General features: G+C 39.0%; 3 protein-coding genes across 5 annotated transcripts; all 3 read right to left on the bottom strand.

The window, feature by feature from the left end:
• Positions 1–138: 138 nt before the first annotated feature.
• Positions 139–4,845, bottom strand: LOC104456306 (eukaryotic translation initiation factor 3 subunit H). The gene is made up of 12 exons (XM_010071077.3): positions 4,636–4,845; positions 4,455–4,537; positions 4,099–4,215; positions 3,908–4,011; positions 3,622–3,688; positions 2,785–2,918; positions 2,652–2,700; positions 1,894–1,965; positions 1,704–1,805; positions 1,551–1,618; positions 684–836; positions 139–470 (listed from the first exon to the last, which is right to left on the bottom strand). Exons 1-12 carry the CDS (start codon positions 4,643–4,645, stop codon positions 413–415), a joined length of 1,017 nt encoding a protein of 338 aa, XP_010069379.2. The 5' UTR covers positions 4,646–4,845; the 3' UTR covers positions 139–412.
• A 1,116-nt stretch (positions 4,846–5,961) lies between these two features.
• Positions 5,962–8,049, bottom strand: LOC104456307 (CRIB domain-containing protein RIC4). 2 transcript variants are annotated; one of them, XM_010071079.3, is made up of 3 exons: positions 7,631–8,049; positions 6,787–6,927; positions 5,962–6,473 (listed from the first exon to the last, which is right to left on the bottom strand). In XM_010071079.3, exons 1-3 carry the CDS (start codon positions 7,764–7,766, stop codon positions 6,229–6,231), a joined length of 522 nt encoding a protein of 173 aa, XP_010069381.1. In that variant the 5' UTR covers positions 7,767–8,049; the 3' UTR covers positions 5,962–6,228. The 2 variants fall into 2 exon arrangements, with proteins under 2 accessions (XP_010069381.1, XP_010069380.1); XM_010071078.3 differs by having other exon boundaries at positions 6,787–6,930; positions 7,631–8,042.
• A 609-nt stretch (positions 8,050–8,658) lies between these two features.
• On the bottom strand, positions 8,659–17,829 carry LOC104456308 (fanconi-associated nuclease 1 homolog). 2 transcript variants are annotated; one of them, XM_039300707.1, is made up of 15 exons: positions 17,490–17,829; positions 17,123–17,336; positions 16,297–16,775; positions 16,111–16,209; positions 14,662–14,926; positions 14,515–14,577; positions 14,124–14,198; positions 13,923–14,041; positions 11,314–11,384; positions 11,133–11,220; positions 10,910–11,050; positions 10,606–10,832; positions 10,042–10,201; positions 9,561–9,794; positions 8,659–9,343 (listed from the first exon to the last, which is right to left on the bottom strand). In XM_039300707.1, the coding sequence occupies exons 1-15, from the start codon at positions 17,613–17,615 to the stop codon at positions 8,876–8,878; spliced, it is 2,829 nt and encodes a 942-aa protein (XP_039156641.1). In that variant the 5' UTR covers positions 17,616–17,829; the 3' UTR covers positions 8,659–8,875. The 2 variants fall into 2 exon arrangements, with proteins under 2 accessions (XP_039156641.1, XP_010069382.2); XM_010071080.3 differs by having other exon boundaries at positions 9,928–10,201; positions 17,490–17,827.
• Between the last annotated feature and the right edge of the window lie 2,874 nt (positions 17,830–20,703).

Here is a 20,703-nt window from a genome sequence, read left to right on the forward strand (position 1 = left end):
GGTCTCAAACCCATATTCAACTTCGTAATCCATCCACTATTCGTTTCTTTATACGCTCTATTTAAGTTATTAAAGATTGCAATTCAATTAGGATGGATCAACTACCAAGTTCGTACAAAAGAAGATTTGAGGGCAAAATGAAGACTCGAGGCATCCTCTGAGACGATAATTGTAAGTCTTTCCTAAATCCTCTGCACAAAAGATAACCTATTTCTGCCAAGCTGCAGCAATACAATCGTATTCCACCAAGCAATTCGGATAATTAATGCTCAAAATTTATATTCCACTAATTGAATACAACACGGACCGAGTGAATAAAAAAAGAAGATGCATTGATTTCCTCTCCCTTTTGTCTCACAAAATATCTCGTTTTCTCATCTGATTATATCAAAAAGCATCTTCCAATCTTCCATTAATTCTCCTGCAATGCCTTCATCAAGTATAATCTGCTGAAGCTCTGTCCAGCAACCCTGTTACATTTCCATGGACAACAAGCTGAAGTTAGAGAAGCCCAAAGACACTGTCTATGACAGATAGAAGGGGTGCAAATGCGGATTAATGTGCATTTAACTAGCGAAAAATAATAATGATACGAGTAACACGGAAACCACTAAAGAAACAGATAAGTCTGCCTCATAATTTCCACCTTCATACACAAGCCCAACTTGATTATACTGACATACCCGTTAATCTGGTTGCAGTAGTTGGAAATTTGATTTGTTATGAGAAAGCTGTCCAGGCGTGATGGCTCAGGAAGTGGCTTAAAGACGGGGTTTGATGGATCCTCCTCAGGCAAGGGCTCTTCTCCTGCAGCTTTTCGTGCCATGTTTTCAGACCTGTATACAACACGGTGCAATTATTGATACTTATGAAATGTAAAGTGAAATGACCAGAGAAAATAATGAAGCATGGAAAATATTCAAAACATGCAGTTTTATTCAAGCTTCTTCTGATGATCAAATGTATTGAGGAATTACAACAATATCCATCTCTAATGCTCAGGTATCAATTCTAAAGATATTCTGATGAATTTATATTTCCCATTGAAAGTTGGACATTACCAAAATCTTCAAGTAGCCAACTCTATTACTTAAAGAAAAAGAGAGAAGAAAAAAGAAAGTCAAACTCGCACATTGACTTCATTGCACTGATCATGCGACAACTTCACTAACAGTAATGCACTCCTTTATGAAGTTGCCACAATCTTGCAATTCGACCATGCTCATCATAGAAATTCAATTGTATATTCCATCCTTAAAAATAGAAAACCTCCAGGAAGTTAACCATGGAATTTCCTTCAATTGCCCATTCAAAGTTTCAAACACAAGTTGCTCTGGCAGGCAGACACCAAGATAATCACATGCAAAGAGACCCTGGACCTGATACTCACGAATTTAAATGAAATGCTAATCTTGTACAATTCACAATCATAGTGAAACTAAAATTTCATCCTCTTTTTTTTTTCTTTTTTTTTCCGAAGCGTATTTCATAATAAATACTGGATTTAAAGGATTGCTGAGCAAGACAAAAAAACTTCTGCCAATGGTTACCTTCTTTTTTGAAGCCATGCTTGCTGCTGCGCTTGTTGCCGTGATACATTCCGATAATAATATTGGAACTGAAAAAGAAACATTCAAGTTAAATTATCAAAATCTAAATCACAAAGATGCAACAATAGAGGTAAAAAATCAAAGGCACCCAACCTTCTGCTGCTCCACTGATAAATCATCCATGCATTCAATCAGAAATTCCATATTCCTCTCCACAAATGGACTGCTTGACAACTTCAGCCGGTCATAGTCACACTACAAAAGAACCAAAAACCAAAGATAGTTCAATGGAACATACACATGCAGCCTTAGGTGACAGCAAGATGTATAGATGTAGTACTACCTGAGTGGCAGGTGAATCAGCTTCAAGCTCTGTCATGAAAGCGCTGATAAGAGCGGAATTTGAAACTTTGATCTGCCAAATGAAAGCAGCACATTGAAGGAAACAGCAACAAGAATCAGAGGTGTTGACCACCATCCTAGCATTGAGCATTCATGCCAACATCTATTATAAAAACAAATTGATATTTAAAATGACAAGTTGGAACGTTAAGCATGGAAAATTAAGTTACGCAGGAAAATGATTGTGTGATTGCTCCAATATCAGGTGTTAAGCTGGATAAGATTTTAGAATTCACGGGTGGACTTCGTGTTGAAGTGTCCAGACAATCATAAGTAACATTGGGACTCCTTCGGCGATGAGATGAAGGACCAACAGTCTCAGTGAAAGCCTATCACTGAAAGGGGAAAAAACATCCTAATGCCCAAAGATGACTACTGTAGATGAGCTGCCTCATTAAAATTGGCTGACACTCCACATTCCCTGGTATCACTTTGACCACCTCACTCAGCTGGTTGCTTTGAAGAGTCCATCACAAGTAACCAAGCAGCAAAATTATAGGTTGCGTTGCTGACTTTGAGAATCAATCTATTACAACTGCTCCGAAAATACAAGCTGACAATAAAATGTTGATGGTAGATGCAACGAATGACATACTTTTTGTCATGGAGAGGATACAAAAGAGCAACACAATGGAATATACTATAAAGCTAAGCTGCACTGCTAGTCTCCAAAATATAAGTATCAGGAGAGAATCTTACCGGTATCTCCTCAAATATATCCACCCATGACAAATTCTTCTCCCTCAACCTAAAATTAGAAATCATGTCACATCAACCAGTTTTATGCTTTCTATGTCATCATTGCTAATTAATACAGAAAAGAATGTCATACTTCTCTCCAGTGAAGTTATTGTTACGATACAGTTCCATAAATGAGTCTGAGAGCTTCAGGGCCTTCAGGGCTAGGACACCTTGATTAGATCTGGAAGGATCATATATTATGCAAACACACCTCCTTATGTTCTCCTGCCGGTGAAATAATACATTAACTGCTGAAACCAAGTAAAAGAACAATATATATATATATATATATATATATATATATATATAGATATATATATATATATATATATATATGATATTGGCTGTTACAGAACATCGTCCCACTTAACTACTATTGAGAAAAGTAAATAAGAAACCAAAGCAAGATATATACACCATGCATATAATTTATGTATATTTAACCAAAAACAGGAATGTGATAACTAACATGAATGTGATAACCGAAGCCTCCCCATATATCCTAAAAGATATTTTCCAACTTACTGGGTAACATATGCAAAAAAAAGTTTTAAGAGCTAAAAATATTTTCCAGGTCTGCTGCTGCAACAAGTTTTCAATCATTTCAAATTTAGTGATCTCTATAAGTTCATTTTCATCACACTGCCATATTATCAATATTTCTGGTCTGCATTGGAGATAAATCGTTCCATAGAGCTACAAGCTGTACTTGGATTTGTCCCATTTCAAAATCTACAGCCAATGTACCCACTTTTCAGTGATTCTTCTTAATTTTAAGCTTCATTTGCATCCCACATAATTTCAATTATAAGCCTCGTAATGCAAATCTCCCAGCTAAAATCAAATGGCAATTCACACATCTGAAAAATGTGACTTTCAGCGTGAAACAAAATTTCATATCCAAGTCTGATAACTAATAAAACAATACCTGGTAATTCATGAAGGTCTCAATCAATTCCACCGTTTGATAAGAACCAAACAACGTTGATTGGTACCTAAAAAACAAGCGAAAAACAATGTTCAACACACTGCACATAATAGTAGGCACTTGGGGACAAGGGAAATCTATGCTAAGAAAATAATGACCCTAGAAATTTTCTTAACAGCCTACTAAAAACAAGTGACAGCATGGATTACCCTCACAACACATTTATGCATTCGCAGCAGTCAATTAACAGACAAACACCCTGTACATGTGAAGGCTACAAACTCACCATCCGACGGTGTTATTGTCAACATTGACCTCCCGAAGACACCTCATCATCTCAAGTTGGTAATTGGCACCCTCGGCTTCAATCTCCTCATCTTCTTCACGTATCTGACAGGTTTCCACGAAATAAGAAAAAAGAAAAGATAACCCTTTATCGGACAAGGGCACGTGATTTCGCTAAAAGCAGAATCTAACCGGGAAGGGGAAGCAATTGGTGACTTCAAGGACACTGCCAACATCCAAACCAAGCAGCTGCCCCGTGACGAGGGAAGGCGAGAACTCTTTGCAATGCTTGATTATCTTCAGAATAACCTGCCCGACATAACATTCATACAAAATCAGAGACAATCCGGAAGCTCATTGAACGAGAAACATCGCAAGAAATCACACGAAACCCATCTGGGCATCCGTGATTATCGCATATAATGCCCCCGCCGCTACCAAAAAAAAAAATTGCTTTCTAGCGGCCTAGTAGCATAGCTCAGATGCAATTTCAAGGTTTCTTGGGAATAAAAAAAGGATTTTTAAGAGAGAGAGAGAGAGAGACATACCAGACCCTCAATCTGGACGACCCTGAGAGGCGGGGTGACCTCCTCGGTGGCCGCCACTTGAAGGAAGGATCTCGCCGCCGATGCTGCCATCGATAAACGCACGGAAAAAGACGCGCGCAAAAGTTAGAGAGAGAGAGAGAGGGAGAGAGAGAGAGAGAGAGGTGAGCGTGTCGATGCTTACGATTCGCCATGATCGAGAGATGCGAGAGGCCTCTGGTGGCGGCGAATCTGCCGGCTAGGGGGCGGAGGAGGAGGAGGAGCGGCGGCGGCGGACTCCGGCGGCGTCTGCCTCGACTGGGGAGAGAGGAGTCACGAAAGAGAGAAGAAAAGAGAGACCCTGAAAACCCTAATTAGGACCCAGCAGTGACAATCCCTCTCTCTCTCTTTCTTTTTCTTTTCTTGCTTCCTCAATTTTGGTCCAAGATTTCCAAAGTTTAAGCCAAAGAGTTATTCTAATTCTTCTTATGATCTATGATTTTTATATATATTCATAGTTATTTATGAGTGTAGTTTATTTTAGATATAAGCATAGGCTCTTGTGGAATTTTCTTTTTCATAAGTGTTTGAAGTTTGAATCTTTTATTAATTTTGTTTTATTAGCATTTATGATCACGACACAAGAATTTGTGTGACTTATTAAGTTCATGGATAAATTTAATAAAATATAATTGTAAATAGAGTGTTGGATTTATATTATATAGGTATTTATTTCCCTATCTTTGTAATAGAGGTAAAATATCGAGCCGGTATTTTAGTTTTACTAAATTCTATATCCATTTAAGAAAAGATACATGGGTTATGATGTCCATGATAGAAATTGAATCTTCCAAGAGTTACCATTTGAACGGCAGACATATTTTACATTATTCACTAATACATGGATTGCTTTGATAAAAAAAAAAGAAAAAAAGAATTGTACATGGATTCAAATTAATTTCATTATGAAATCATAGAGTTAATAAAGTGGGTTTAGTCTCTATATTATCAATTAAAAAAGAAAGATTGACCTTATTATAAATCAACTTTGGATTATATTATTGGATTAGGCCTACCTTGATCGTCGAAGTGGCGGTGAATAATTAAAGATGACAGTGGTGGCAGTGATGATTGCAATACCATTAGTTAGATCGGAAGAGAGGGAGAGAGAGAGGTCAAACATTGGAATTATGTTATTTCTTCCCTTATAAATTTGCTAATTAAAGATATTAAGGTTTTTTTGTTCAAAAGAAAACAATTTTTGGGAAATTACTTTCTAACTTTTCATAACAAAAATTTACTCTATTTACATAACTTGAAAACAATAAGCTTAAATAGAAGAAAAACCACTTCCTCTTCTAACAAGAATGAAATCACTTTCTATAATTGCTAATGAAAGAAAACTAACTATATTCTTTGAAAATGATTTTCATCAAAGATTTTCCCGTATTATGAAATCTTTAATGAAACAAACTCACCTTAATCATCTTTTAATAAGTTCTTCATTTCTAAATTCTTTTTGGAAGTGTGCTCCCACAAAATAGTTACTTCAAATCAACAGTCCAATCTGAAAGATCAACAATATCCCACGCTTCCATAGAAAGGGGAAAAATAGTGGTCATAACTTGCTACCTTAAAAACAAAAACACTTTGAAATAGAGCTGAACAAAAGTAGTATTCTTGCAAACATGAATTCCCCATTCCCCCCTAAATCTTACATACAAACCACATTTGTTCAAAAACATCAATGACAGGAATTGCGCGCTCAACTCGAAACTTTCCAGCAACATTGTATCGATTAGAACTTGGTAGGATCAACACTAAGGTGACGATTTGTCTGTGCGGCCATGGCAAACTCGAATTGCTTCAAAGAAAGTGAAGGGAATGCAAGGATCTCTGGATTGTTCAGGTTCTCCCACTCTTTAACTGGGTCAGTGTGCGTGGATCCGTCCAGTCCGATGTGAGTTACATGCTTTACGTCGGTCGGATACCCAATTTCCATCTCCACTTCTATTTCCTCCATCTCCTGCTCTTCTCTATAAACTGAGAGCAAGAGAAGATGTGAGCTGATGAATGGCATGAATCCAGGTTATTAGTCGATACGTTGTGAGGGGCTGAAGTGACGAGCACAATGAATCTACAATTTCTAAAGATAGGGTCATATTAATCCTCAAAAATTACGTGATGAGTTCTTATTGGGCAAGCGCTAGTCTTTTATCGAAAAGTAAACTTACAAAGAGAGTCAACATGATCCCTATCCATTTTTCAAGATTCCACTTCGCATAAAAATTCAACGCTAGCGAGACGGGGCAAATTAGGTGGACAATTCTACATCCAAGCATGTGAATGTACTTACCAAATAATTGGGTGAAACTTTTGATGCTTTTCCTCAGCTTCTGCCAAAATCCAAAGTTGGTGTTAGGTTTTGACGAAGTGGGGTAGCCGTGAGAAACCTTGGGTCTCTCTTTGGAGGGTCCAGCTTCTCCATTTTGTCTTCCTTCTACACAAAAGCAAGAACCAATGACAAGTTTCCTAGTAAAATATCAATCGCAACTGCCCGTGATACAACACGACAATTGCTAAACACATACATCACAAGATGCGATTACTTAATTAAAAAGATATTGTTCATTTTGTAAACACGGCAAGCCCATATGTTTGTTTTGTGATATCTTTTTTTAATATGGGGTTGTTATCAAGTTAAATATCTTGAATCGGCTTTCAAGACTAGATCAATACCTCCAAAATTTGATCAAAGCAAGTCGGGCTACATGATTGTCGTTGACATTACTAATGTTTACTAATGCATTATGCACGGTATGTAAGAATCTGACCTGGAATTCTACATTCTTTGGACACTAAATTATTTTTCTTTATAACGTGACATGTCCCAAATTCCGACTCAAATCGCACCGCCCAGGTGCATTAAACAGGACTTCGCTTGCCAAAGTTAACTCTAATTGGGGAAGGCTAAAACAAGAAGAAAACAGGGAAGACGCATGTGCTTGAAAAGATTGATTGATAGCCCAACCCACCACGAAGGAATGATGAATAAGAAAATGCAGGAGACATGAGAAAGCAAGTACCTAAAACCAATCTTCATTTATAGGCCATTGCAGATTAATTAATACAGAACCGAGTCGACCAACCATTTGTCTGTGCGTGAGAGAGGGAGAGGGAGAGAGAGAGAGAGGTCTTACTTGCTACGGCGGCGACGTCGAGTGACTCCGGCTTCTGCTTCTCCGGCTGACATGTTGTGTTCACGGCGACGCTGGAGAGAGAAGCGCAGCCGATGTTGAAGGGAAGGACCATAAATCGTTCCGAGCGATCTTTCATCACTCCGACACCCGAGACAGCCAAGAGGAAGAGAGAGAGGAGGAGAGAGAGGGGAGGAGGAACGAACCCAGCGCAAACACACCCTTCTTGTGTCGGAATGGATACAATGAGGAACCAATTGGTATCATGCAGTGCAAGCAAGTGGGAATATATCTGTTATAACATGACCCTTTCTGGCTTTAAGGGCAAGCTAGAATGATCTTCGTGCAGGAATTGCAAAGAACCCACCAAACTACTTTGGATTGAGAGAGAGAGAGAGAGAGAGAGAGGGATGGAGGGAGGGAGGGCAATTATTATGGAGTGGGTTGGAAATAGTGGTTAAGCTGCATCAACTTCACAACACCCCCCTTCTCTTTTATAATTCGCTAACATTGCCGAGACCAATCATGCGTTGGATCAGAGTTTAGACCTACTCTCATTACATAATCATTAAAATTGTCATAATTCCCTCCATGCAATATTATAAGCTCTTCTATGGTCCTTTTGGTGGGCTCGTTCGTCTTCATTTGCCTCTTTTGTGGATTAAGCAACCGTTTTGGGGAATATTATTCTCTCTCCCCCCTTTTTTCCCATCAGTTTTCCCTTTGTTTTTCTTAGGACTAACTCCTCCCATTGAGAAAAAGGTTGGGTTGACGTTAATGTGTGAGAGAGAGAGAGAGAGAGAGAGAGCCAAGGCTAGAGTGGAAGTGAAGGCATTCCTTCAAGGACGCTAATTCAAAGCATTAGCAGAGCGTTTCTTGATTTTCAAGATTTAATGGTGATGAACTCGTAGTCCTGGAGGAGAAGACCAATTAATTTAAGACGATAATTTGGTAAAGAAAATCTTTAATTGAAAAATGCTGATAATAATTTCGACAGGAAAAAATGATGATTCCCGTTTTAGATAAGATCGGGTAGAACTCGGCTTTGACAATTGGTGTTACTGATTAAACATAAGAAACACGTTGCCCTTCAATACATCTTGCAACTTTGAGATTATATAGCAAACAACTTTCCAAGAGATCTGGAATGTGCTTGCTTTCATGAAGCTATATAATCGAATCTATATATTGAAAAATGAATGAATAATGGAACTCTCCATCCCAATTACTGTTTTAGGGCTTTCAGTTTCAGCTGATATTTTGAGTATTTGGCTCCAACGGCAGTGGAGGCGTTACTTTACATACCTCGGCATTGAACCCACATTCCATCAGAATGAATAGCCACGCCCGCTGCTGTTCGGAGAGTCTATCATTTGGACCTTTTACTTCAACAAGCTTCGCTTCGCCTCGATATTCTCCATGAAAGCGCCACAATAACAAATCTGGCATCCCACTAGACCAGCTACGGTAATCCTGAGAGAGAAGCCGGCAAAGAGAGGCCAAACAAGGTCCACCAACGCAAGTAACAGCTGCACGCAGTTCTGAGAGGGAATGCCGATCCCAGTTAACTCCACGGCAAGCAGTTCCTAAGTGTGACTCCCATGATGTAATAAGAATCTCCTCGGCCATGCCGTCATGAATATTTTGCAGATGGGTCTCTATGAGGCCCTTCCTTGCTAGAAAAAAGCCATCTGTCTCCAAATCCAAAGGAGCCGTCTAGAGAAAAGAATATCCAATCGTCAATGAAAAAGACTTATGATTAGAACCATTCCCGATAAGTTCATATAAAGAATATTTCCTGAACCCATGCAATGATATTCTACCGGTTGTAAGCTAGGATAGCACGTGCAATTACTTTATGGACTCCACACCTATAATAACAATCAAATGAACCGTCCAATGTTGGTTAAATAAACTTGTCATTTCAACATACCTGAAATTTCGTGCGGAAGACATTCGGTACATCAGAAAAAATAACATCCCACATAAGAAGCCCAAAAATGGTCAACCAAATGCCACTCTCCGTATGAACTCCACTCCAGCAACCTCCTTCATTGGCATAATACTGTAGAGCAAGCTGCTCAACTCCGCATTGTTCTCCATCTTCTCCATAGAACCTGCTCTTTTTCCCCATTTCACAGTTCAAAGGTCTCCCTTGTACATGAACCTAATCAATGACCAAATGAAACAATATCAATGCCTATAAGATCAAGTTCTGTGAACTAATATAGTTAAGGCTTTAATAATTGAAGAAACTCCTCCAAAGTCTTGATTCTTTAAAAAAGCAATAGTCCCATTACTTCCTTAATTTTCCATTTTGTAATCTCAAAGGAACGGGGAATTTTCCAGCGCCTCGGTGGTTTTCCTAAGCGAAGAACCCGCTTTTGCAGTGCTATCCTTGAACCAGCACGCACCCATGGATCCAAGAGACCATCCTCTGCAACTGAAAGGCTCTCGTCCAGGAATCCCAGATGCTCCAAGTCAATAGACAGCCTTACAGTCCAGTATCCTCTCCTTCCGTCAGATATAAAACAGTCTAAAAGCCGCTTCAGTAGATTTATTGCGTCCTGGTACCTAAGCATGACAATAGTCTCCTTAAGATGTTTTAAATTAAAGCATTCAGCTTATCTTCAGAAAAAGGGGGCCAATGGAATCGAAGGCAATCAGCCAAAACCTAGTCTAAAGTGAATTAACAGTAGGACTTGGAGCATATGATCCAATACGTATGGCAAAATATGCGACCGTCAACTATACTAATACTAGCCTCTTCGTCTCTCACCACCAATGCTTCAAGAAGTCACAATCGAACTTGCTAAAACATTAGCAATGACAATTGTCAACTTCACAAATTAATAATAAGGTCCACACTAATGGAAGAAACTTAACATAACCATAACAATTACATGCCTTAATTTCACTACTGGAGTGGCACATTCAAGAGGAAGCAACAAGCATCAAATTCATTGTTCAATCCATACCTATGTTCACGTTCAAGATAGGAGATTCCTAACAAAATCACCTTGGAGTAGACCCAAGAAGCTGTGAAGCATGAAATAAATGCAGCTTCTGAACCTGAAATGGATGATCTAGATACATTTTCGGAAGGAAGATCCACACAAGAGTCTGCAATCCTTAAACATCTCAACACTTGGTCTGCGTCATTCTGATCAAGTGACTCATCCATCAACTGTGCTACTTCAATAGCCTGCCACATGCACAGATCCCATGTAATAAACACAATCAAAGTCCACATATCATAGTGGCACCAAAAGAAATAAGGACCTCTTCATAATCTAGGAGGCAACTTCGAGAAGAGAAAATTTGTTCTGAATTTGTGCAGTTGTAAGTTGGATATTTGACTGCTCCCAGATCAACTAGAAGAAATGTAGACAGATCCTGTTCTCCATTCAGGAAGAAAATTCTCTGCCGATAGAGACTTAGGTCAGATGCCAACTACAATGATAATTAGGGTCACCAAATCTGTCAGAAGATGGCATGCCAGTACCTCAGCACGCCAGAAGACAGTTTCAGCTCTCGAGGATATTTTTACACACACACCAGCTTTATCCAGAAGCACACTTGGAAGAACTGGGCTAGATGCGGAAGATCAAAAATAAAGAATGAAGTAAATACTCATATACTCAGCTAACAAGCCAGTAAATACCATCAACTGAAAGTAGTCGTACCATAATCCATCTCTATACGAACAGAGAGCAGATGCAATAAGATCCTTCTTTGTTGAATTCTGGCTGCCTTTCTGAAACCTCCTCCATCAAATCCAAAAGGCATAAGGCAGACTCCATCAGATAAGGAAGAAATAACATGCCAAACTGATACAGAATTCAATTTACAGCTGAAAATTTCGTTTCTAAAAGGTTTTCCTATGCCAGCACAAACATCAACTTGCCCATGATGTAAGTTCAAACCAAGTTGCAATTCTATCCTCCATTTTCACATAAAAAAATTCCTGACAAAAACTGCAACTAAAACCTTATCTCTGCAATCTAAGCCCATATTCAAAGAATGTAACAACGGTAGGGTTGAGGGATTCTAGGTTCCGTCCAAATTCCAAGTGGAACCTAGAACCTGCCCATTGGGACAGGATCTCTAATTTTTAAAACTTGGAATCTACCCTACATGCCTAGAAACTGGAAGCTATCCTGTCACGGATTCAAGATCAGTTCCAAAGTTTATCTAGATTCCATCTGTACTCTTAATCAAATTATTACAGTGAATCATCATCTCTAATGACCACCATTTGCTACAATCCACTAATTACAACTCATATTTAAATAAATGAAAATTATAAAATATTAACAAAGTAAAATTAAAAGTCTCAGTCATAGATATCGCCAAAAATGGAAATTCAAACTAGTGGTTTCAAATTACACTCATAATTGGACGCCATGGAATACTGCAGAATCGTGCAAAGACATAGAACAAGAAAAAACACAAAGACTTGTTCTAAGTGGAACCTAGAACCTAAAACCTACCTATCGGGCTACATATCCTAGAACCTAGAACTGAACTGGTTCCCACCAATCTAATTCTCAAGTTCCCGATTCTACTTTGGAACCATGCTCACGTCTAAACAATAAAGAGCATGAAATCCCTAGAAACTACTGCACCTTTTCTATGAACTGGAAATGACAAAGCTCATAGAATTTAGATGAAATTTTACACTAGGACATACATATAGCATCGGGTTGAACTCTTCTTTGATGTCATATAGAAGTTAGTTAAAATTTCATTAAGTTTCTCCATATTCTTCCTCTAATTCATTCTCTAACCAAAAGATGCATCCTTGTTGGTTGCTAGCAAAAAATTGGTTCCCCATAAGACTAAGGGGATGCCCTCACACCAATATTACTGGGAGGAAGAATAGCAAAATAGAAAAGTACAACTCATTTAAAGATCCTAAAGTTTTATCCTTCTTTTTTCTTTTACTTCATCTCTATATTTGACATTTTTATGGCTTAGCTGGCAAGAGTTATTAGGAAACCTAACAAGCATATTCTGTGGGAATGTGTGGGCTCTAAAGTTTGCCATCCTCTGGTCAACTCCTTCTTATATAGGGAAAGGTAGAGAACTTATAGTTCATGCTGGAATGTGCTGCAAAAGCATAACTATTCCTCATAACAAACAAAGTTAAGTTGTTGGATCCTTATCTCTTGGGTGCACTTCAAGGAATCAGATGTTGGACTACCAAAAAGTCTGAAAGGATCACACGTGGGCATGCTTGTTAACCAATATGAGCTTATAAACGCACTGTGCATTTTATAGATGTATCTGATTGTCTGATGCACAAGAAGCATACACAGGCCACAAAATGAATACTCAGAATCCAACAAATTGAGGAAAACAGTAACATGTGGAACTTCATGGTCGATATCGTCCCAATTGAAAAATGACATAGACACGTCACATCACTTTTAAAAAAAAAAAGACCTTGTGCTGGCCAAGCAGAATTCATACTAATATCCTAAGGAATGGATAAAATATCTGGCCCGTATCTGTCCACATAGTTAATTTTGACTGTGTGGTCATCAAAAGCCAACTAGCTCTTGGAGCATAAACTGCGGGTGCAGCCAATTTTAGAAAGACCCATCCAAAATGCTCCATTTTAGATGGAAAACCTGTACAGCATATAAGGATATGAAAATGAATTCAGCCAGACCAGACCTATGTGAAAGGGGTTCTTGCTGAAGCAGCTTAATTAGATAATTATCACACTAGAACTTAACTGAAGCTGTGCGGCACCAAACAGAAGAAACTACTAAATGGCATAATAAAAGGTATCTGAAATGCAAAGAAAGAGCATACAAACTAGGATTAAGACCAAGTTAAGCTGAGTTTCAATTCCAAGGAACTAATCTATCCATTGGTCGAGGTGGAACTAATGTACCAACACCAATTACAACCTCTTGAAGAATGTGCAAATTTATATAATTTCCCTAGAAACGTGTACTAGGGGAAGAAAAACAACTAACTAAATCTTTTCAACATATTGATTATTTTATCATCAAGAAACCCCTGCTGTCTTCATCTAATTTATGTCTCACTTGGACTCAACAGATGGATATTAAGTAATCAAATGTCAGCTTGTTTGACTCGAAAGGCAAAAGAATCAGTACAAATGGATTTATTTAGGGTATTTGTTTTTCCTTGCTTAATTCATGAAGGATGTCACATAAGCTCTCACGTTTTCTTCTTGCCCCAAAAAGTGGCACTACACAATCATTTGCATACTTAGAACATTGAGACTGTATATTCAGGACAAACAACATGAGCAGACCTTCTTTGGTATACAGGAGATCTCACGAAGTTCAGAAACAGTAAGCACTCTTAAGATACCCATCATTTCATCTGTTTGTAGGCCTTCTGCACAATCAAATGGAACCACATATCCTTTCCCTGCATTGGAAAAGACAGAATTTAATCAGCAACTGTTATTTAGAAGTCTGCATGTACTAAACAAATGAACATTCCAAATAACCAGAGAGCTCATTGACAGCTTGCAGAGCATCAGAGATCTCCGGATAGGAAATGTTGGACAACCGGAACCATGGCCCTGCAGTAAGACAGTTATGCAGAATAAGTTCCAAAAGGTCCAGAAACAATGAACACTAACCAGTTTGAATCATTCAACGCATTGAAGAAGCATATGACAAAATGGCCATAGAACGAACAGTGAATAGCAAGTTGGATTACATAACCAGCTTTTTAGATTGAAGTTCCGCCGGATAAAAGGAAAAGCAAAAAAATCAACATAATGATGATGACTTTCATAATCTTATTGCTGGCCGACATACATGTGGAGCCAATTTATACTAGGATGCCCAACAAATTTGTTAAATTAAACATAAACATCAAATAGAGGGAAGAACCTTTCCGTGAATAAAGCCGGACAAAAAGCCTCTGACTATCATCCAAAAGTGAAGTGAATGATTCTGCAAAAACAGATATGGGGTTATAACCTTTTTAAAAGGATGTAGCAGACAGATGCTGATGATATTAAGTACTGAAATCCATACCCATGAACAGTTTCTCGTCATCTGTAAAAAGATTAGAACTTCTGATTAAGACCTCATGTATTAGTAGACTAAAATTCTGTTGATATTTTGTCATACTGGGTGGATTTTTCCTCGCTGCTTCAACTTCTTGCAAAATACTTGTCCACAAACATTTGATACCATCGACATCATCATGCTTCCCCTCACCACATGGTATCATCCCATGACAACATATCTTTATGGGAACGATGTCATGATTATGGTTTGGAAGACAAGTCACACTTCCCTGCATAAAACACGTAGTTGGTTGAGCAAACCTTTAAAAAGCGATGCATCAAGTCTAGAGTCCTCTTGTGATTGCCTCTTCTCCCCCTCTCTTTTCTACCATAAGGTAAAAGGTACCAGAGAGCACAGCATCCACAACAAAGAGAGAATTTCTAAAGGAGCAACATGCCACACAGAGAAATATAACAACACACTAGAGAAAATTTTTACCTACTCTCTCAATCTTTTTCATGAAGTATATAATTAAACCGAGAAGAAAACTCATAAAGCATCACCAAATGTGCTTAAACAACAATACTTAGTTTGATATCGCGAAGGCCCTAGATTCTTTGTCCTATCTCAATCAAGGAAATGTAATGTAAAAGTTCCAGAGAGCATAGCATCCATAAAGAGAGCCTATGAAGCATCCCCAAATGTGCTTAAACAATAACACTTGGTTTGATATTGCGAAGGCCCTAGATTTCATTGTCTAAGCTCAATCGAAGCAATGTAATGGATGATAACAGAAGCAGTATTCTCTTTTCCTTCATGACAGACATGCAAGTCCAAGCCCAAATTCTATCGCCTGCCAATTATGCCTCTTTTTACATACATATTCGACATTGCCAAAGCAAGACAGTCATCTCAAACACAAATGTGGAGAAATTTACTAGTCATTAAAGCGCAGCACACACCTAGCAATCATTTCTCATGCTCTTATTCCTACTTTGAAGGTTAGGAATGTAAGAGTTCGCCCTACATAAATCTCCAGCACCAGGTAGGGAGTCAGGTTTCCAAACAATTTCTGGCGACTGATCAAGGGAGTCACATTCCCAAACCATTTCCAGGGAGATAGGTACACTAGAGGGAATCCATACCTCAGCATGAAAAAAGACTTGACAGAAATAACTGTACCTCATAAGCTTCCACCATGCATTTTATTTCCATTCCACGGTTCAATTTCACATTTAATTAACTGGACTCCAGCAACCACCTAACCTAGATTCACACTCTCCATCCACCACGCTACCCATCAACATTTAGATCAACCCGATGAAATTGTCTTCAACCGATATCAATAAATTTTCAAAAAAAAAAAAAAAACCCGTGCAATTAATATCAGTAGAAAAATGGACAAGAAAATGCAAGAAGATTGTACGGAGATATTGAGTCAACATATTCCTGTGTAGCTAAGAAATACCATACCTCAAAACTCAAGCAGTGCTTCTCTATAAGTGGGGATACATATTGAGCCAAGGAACGGGGAAGATAACCAAGGCAGCATCCAGAATCAGCAGATAGAACCTGATTCAAGAAAACCAAGCAGTCTATCAGAAGCAGAAAGACAAAGCAAGTGAAATCACATTAAAAAGCATCCACAGTTATATGGACCTTGATCGCGCTTGGATCCTTGACATTTTCTGGTTCTCTCAAAAGGGAGATTGCCATCCCAAGTTTTAATTCCTTTTCATCACTAAACTTGCGACCAACAATAAATGTATCAACAACTGTCCCAAATATATCCTCGTCATCGACACTGATATCACAGTGAGTAGCCACCTTCTTGGGAGACAGCGAGGCTGACCTGACCTTCCTAGCTATTTGGCATTCACTGCCAAGACTTCTAGCACAGCCATTTAGAAGCAAGCCATCCCCATTTTCAGGGAAACCATCCCCATTTTCAACCCTGTCACACTCATGCCCTCCATTAACCAAATCTTCATGAGGATTATTGCAAACTACATCAACAGTCGATTGTTCCAAGTCTGACTCAACAGGGCAAACCTTCACTTTCAATCGTGGAGAAAAATTTAACTGCAAAAGTGTGCGCTGGGTCACTTTCCTTTTGGTTCCTCTGGTCAAGCATGTATCTGGAAGTAATGAGTCAGAAGCTACATAACCGAAGAAAGACAATTGGAAAGCTAACAGCGCTATAAACAGAGTTTTGGACTATGCAGACCCGACTCCACGTGATAAGAAATTTAATAAACTCAACATTAGGCACATGGAAATCTTGTAACACCAGCAACCCCTATTTTTTTCCCTCAACTGTATTAGGCTTGTATCGTGTTCAAGTCAAGTCTATGCGCTCGAAAGTAGAGAAATACAGTAGCCAAACTCGGAGAAAGTGAAGAATGCCACCTAACTCCTATATTCTCAATTTAAGATTGGCAAGTCAAAAAAATGGGACGATGGATGAAGCAAAGAAGAGGCCTACCCAAATGCAAATTGATGCCGTAATCACCGCCTCGGACTCTCTTCCCACAAACAGGGCAAGTCACCCAATCAGAAGCCGGCGTCTTCGATGCACACTCTCCATTCTCAACCCCATCTCCCAAATCCTTCACTTCACGCGCCGGGAACGACAATCCCTCCCGACCCTCCAAAGACACAATCTTTCCACCCTCGTCAGTACCCAGATTCAGACAGCTCTGCCAAAACACAAGGTCGAGCGATGATTCATCAGCCATCTCTCCAAAGCACCAACCAATCAAATCCGGAGAAATCACACCAAAAAAAAAAAAAAAAAAAAAAAAACAGGGAAACGAAAAGGGGGCCAACGCGTACTCCATCGCGGCTTCTACCTGGAAAGCAGAGGCGGAGGAGAGGAGCGAGTGGCGATTGGGGAGGAACCGCCGGCGCTTCCCGATCAGGCGGACCAGGCTCTCCCTCCCCGTCAGCATCGGGAAGGTGCCGGGCGATCTCCTCATCCCCGGCGGCTCCGTCGGGGGAAGCGCTCAGCTCGGACGGGAACGGCGGCGGCTCCTCCTCCTCCGCGCCGTCACCGTCGCCATCCCGGCATCGCCGCCGCCATCGCCGCTCGCTTTCTGGACCTTCCGAGCGGCGGATGGTTTCGGTGAAGGGGGATTTTTATATACGGGCGGTGAAATGATCCCGCCAATTTGACGATTTGGAGTGAGACCGCTTCCAGGGTTGTTCTCTCTTACATGTCTTTTTGGGCTTTCTCGTTTTCGAACTTCCCGGCTTGTCTCGTACGCTGCCGGAGGTTCGACACGTCGTCGTTTCACGGGTGTCACTTCATATCCTGGGCTAAAAATGGTGTTTAGAAGAATTTTTTTGTAAACATTGTTGAGAAAAAACAGGCCTTTGCAAGATTGAGAGCCCGAGACAAGTATGAGGCTATTTTGGACTTTTCAGCATTTTTGGCATTCATGCATTAAAAAGAAAAAAAAAAGGGTCCTTTTATTGATTTATTTGTTTTTAAATTTTCTACTGACAGGTACACAAATTGACTGCTGAAGCTTTGCCATATTCTTTAACAAATCTCCCCAATTGTAGTGGACAGGATTAGACTAACAACTCAGGGAAAAACGCTCTGTTCACATTCATCAACATACGACTGCCGATGAGGGAAGTCACTATATGGAGGACACTAATAATAGACCCATGAATATCTATTAAATAATTCTAGAAAGCTGAGTTCAAAGAAGGACAAAGTTCTAATATAGAGCTGGTGAAATGATCCCGGCAATTTGACGATTTCGAGTGGGACCGCTTCGAGGGTCCTTCTCTCTAACATGTCTTTTTGGGCTTTTTGTTTTCAAACTTCTTGACTTTTCTTGGACGACTGTCGGAGGTTTTACACATAGTTTTCAGAAGTGTCACTTCGTATGCGTTTGGAAACTGTCTTCCCCAAGCCTCTTAGGCCAAATAAAGGGTATTTAAATTTCTTTTTTAAATTGCATTTCCCAAATGCAAACCTTCAAAAAGCTAAAAATCCATGGCGGCCTCTAAGCTGTATGGAATTCTCAACATACTAGCCTTAGGCTAGTAAAAAAAATATTCTCTCAAAATTATTCTCACTAACCTTTTGTTTTTTTCGTTTTTGCCCTCGACGATTGTTTTTTTTTTTTTTTTTTTGGGTAAAATTTGCCTCGACCATTGTTCATCTTCATCTTCTTCCCTTATCTTTGTTGAATAAGACCAGCATTTGCACGTGGTCGTCGGAGAAGCGTAGGTGGTCTGGCGAAGGGTAGACAGTCCAGTGAGGGTCGCCACGACCTACATCGGACCTGGGTCTCTACAACCATCGCACAGGGGTCGCCACAACTAGATCGCGCGGCCCTAGTGACCTTTGCAAGGAGGTTGGCTCTTCTTCTTCTTTTTTTCTTCTTTTTAATAACACAAATCTTTTGCAAATATAATTTTTTCAAACATTATTTTGCCCAAACTACTTCATAATAGACTTTTACGATACAATTTACCAAACATAATTTGTATTTGGGAAAACTCTGTTAAATTAATGGCCTTTGCATTTTCTCCAAAGACTTTCCCCAAAAACCTTCCTAAATGCACCCTTCATCATGCTTGCGTTTGGGAAGGGCATTCCCTAGCCTCCTCATCATGCATCCAAAGATCCTTATGCTAAAAATGGTATTAGGGAAAAAAAAAAAAACTTAAACATCATTGAGGAAAAGCAGGCCTTTAGAAAGCTAAAAGCTCAAGACAAATATAAGACTATCATGAGCATTTCAGCATTCTCGACAAGCTGTTGGGAGAGTTACAAAAAAATATATATATTATTTTGAAATTATCCTCACTGATGTTTTGTTTTTCCGATTTTGCCCTCGTATTCTTCTTCACTAAGGTCGGTTAGCGTGATTACACAAGGCTATGAGGGGTTGGTGATGAGCTAGAGAGAGGCCAGCGTAGTCATGGCGACCATCGTTGGGAGGTCGCTCAACCTCCGCATGATTTGGGTCGCGAGGGGCCATGCCATTTAGGTTGCCACAACCTTAGCAAGGGTCGTGCGACCTAGGTGAGGGTGCCTTGGGTTGCACTACTAAGTTGGCCCTCACCTAGGGCGCGCTACCTCAAGCGACTCTCACTTAGGTCATGCGACCCTCGCCAAGTACCACCTAACTTCAGGCTAAAAGTCAAACCAAACGTACCCTTAGGTTCTTTTATTTATTTATTTATTTTTAAGTTAAGGGATAATAACACAAACAGTTCCTAGATTTTGGTCTAACATGCAACTTGGTCATTGAACTCTTAATTTGTTTAATGTACTTTCTAAATATTAGCCAAATATGCAATATGGTCCCTCAATGTTGTCCTTTCATTAATTCAAGACTAAGGATTACATTGAACATTTTCATATAGTTCAAGAACTATATTGAATATGTACCAAAAGTTTATAGACTTCATTGAACAAATTAAAAATTCAGAGACTACATTGTACAATGAACTAAAGGTTATGAATTGTGTTGAAAAAATTAAAAGTTCAAAGACCAAATTTCACATTTGGGCCAAAATCCATGAACTGTTTATCCCATTGTCCCCTTAAGTGAAAACTTTTTTACTTGCCTTACTTACAAATTGTTCTCTAAAACTAAGTTACCAATTGGTTTTGCCTTACTAAATCTTATTTGAATTAATTATCAACATTCATTTGACTTTTCTTAATTACCGACTTCTCTCATCTTTGAAAGAAAAAAAAATCTTATATTTTACCCACTATTATACTGATTTTTGTTTGAGTGACTTGACAATTTTATCCAAGTTGTACATCCTAATAAAGAGTTGGTAAATTTAGAAAAACAAATGTCATTGATAACTAACTCAAAATGAAAGTTTGTAATTCGGGAAGTTTATAAATCATTTGGAAAAATATTTGATAAATTACTTGAATTACAATTAGTAATATCATAAAAGAGGTAGATAAATTGAAGATGTTGCAAAGAAAGATGAATAAAAATTAGTAAAAGATATGAAAAATTAGTCATTGAAACTAGGGATAAAAAGCTCAATGTTCCGTTTAAATTTCACTTTAAATTT

The sequence above is a fragment of the Eucalyptus grandis genome, chromosome 8 (genome assembly GCF_016545825.1).
Source record: "Eucalyptus grandis isolate ANBG69807.140 chromosome 8, ASM1654582v1, whole genome shotgun sequence".
NCBI classification, from domain to species: domain Eukaryota; kingdom Viridiplantae; phylum Streptophyta; class Magnoliopsida; order Myrtales; family Myrtaceae; genus Eucalyptus; species Eucalyptus grandis.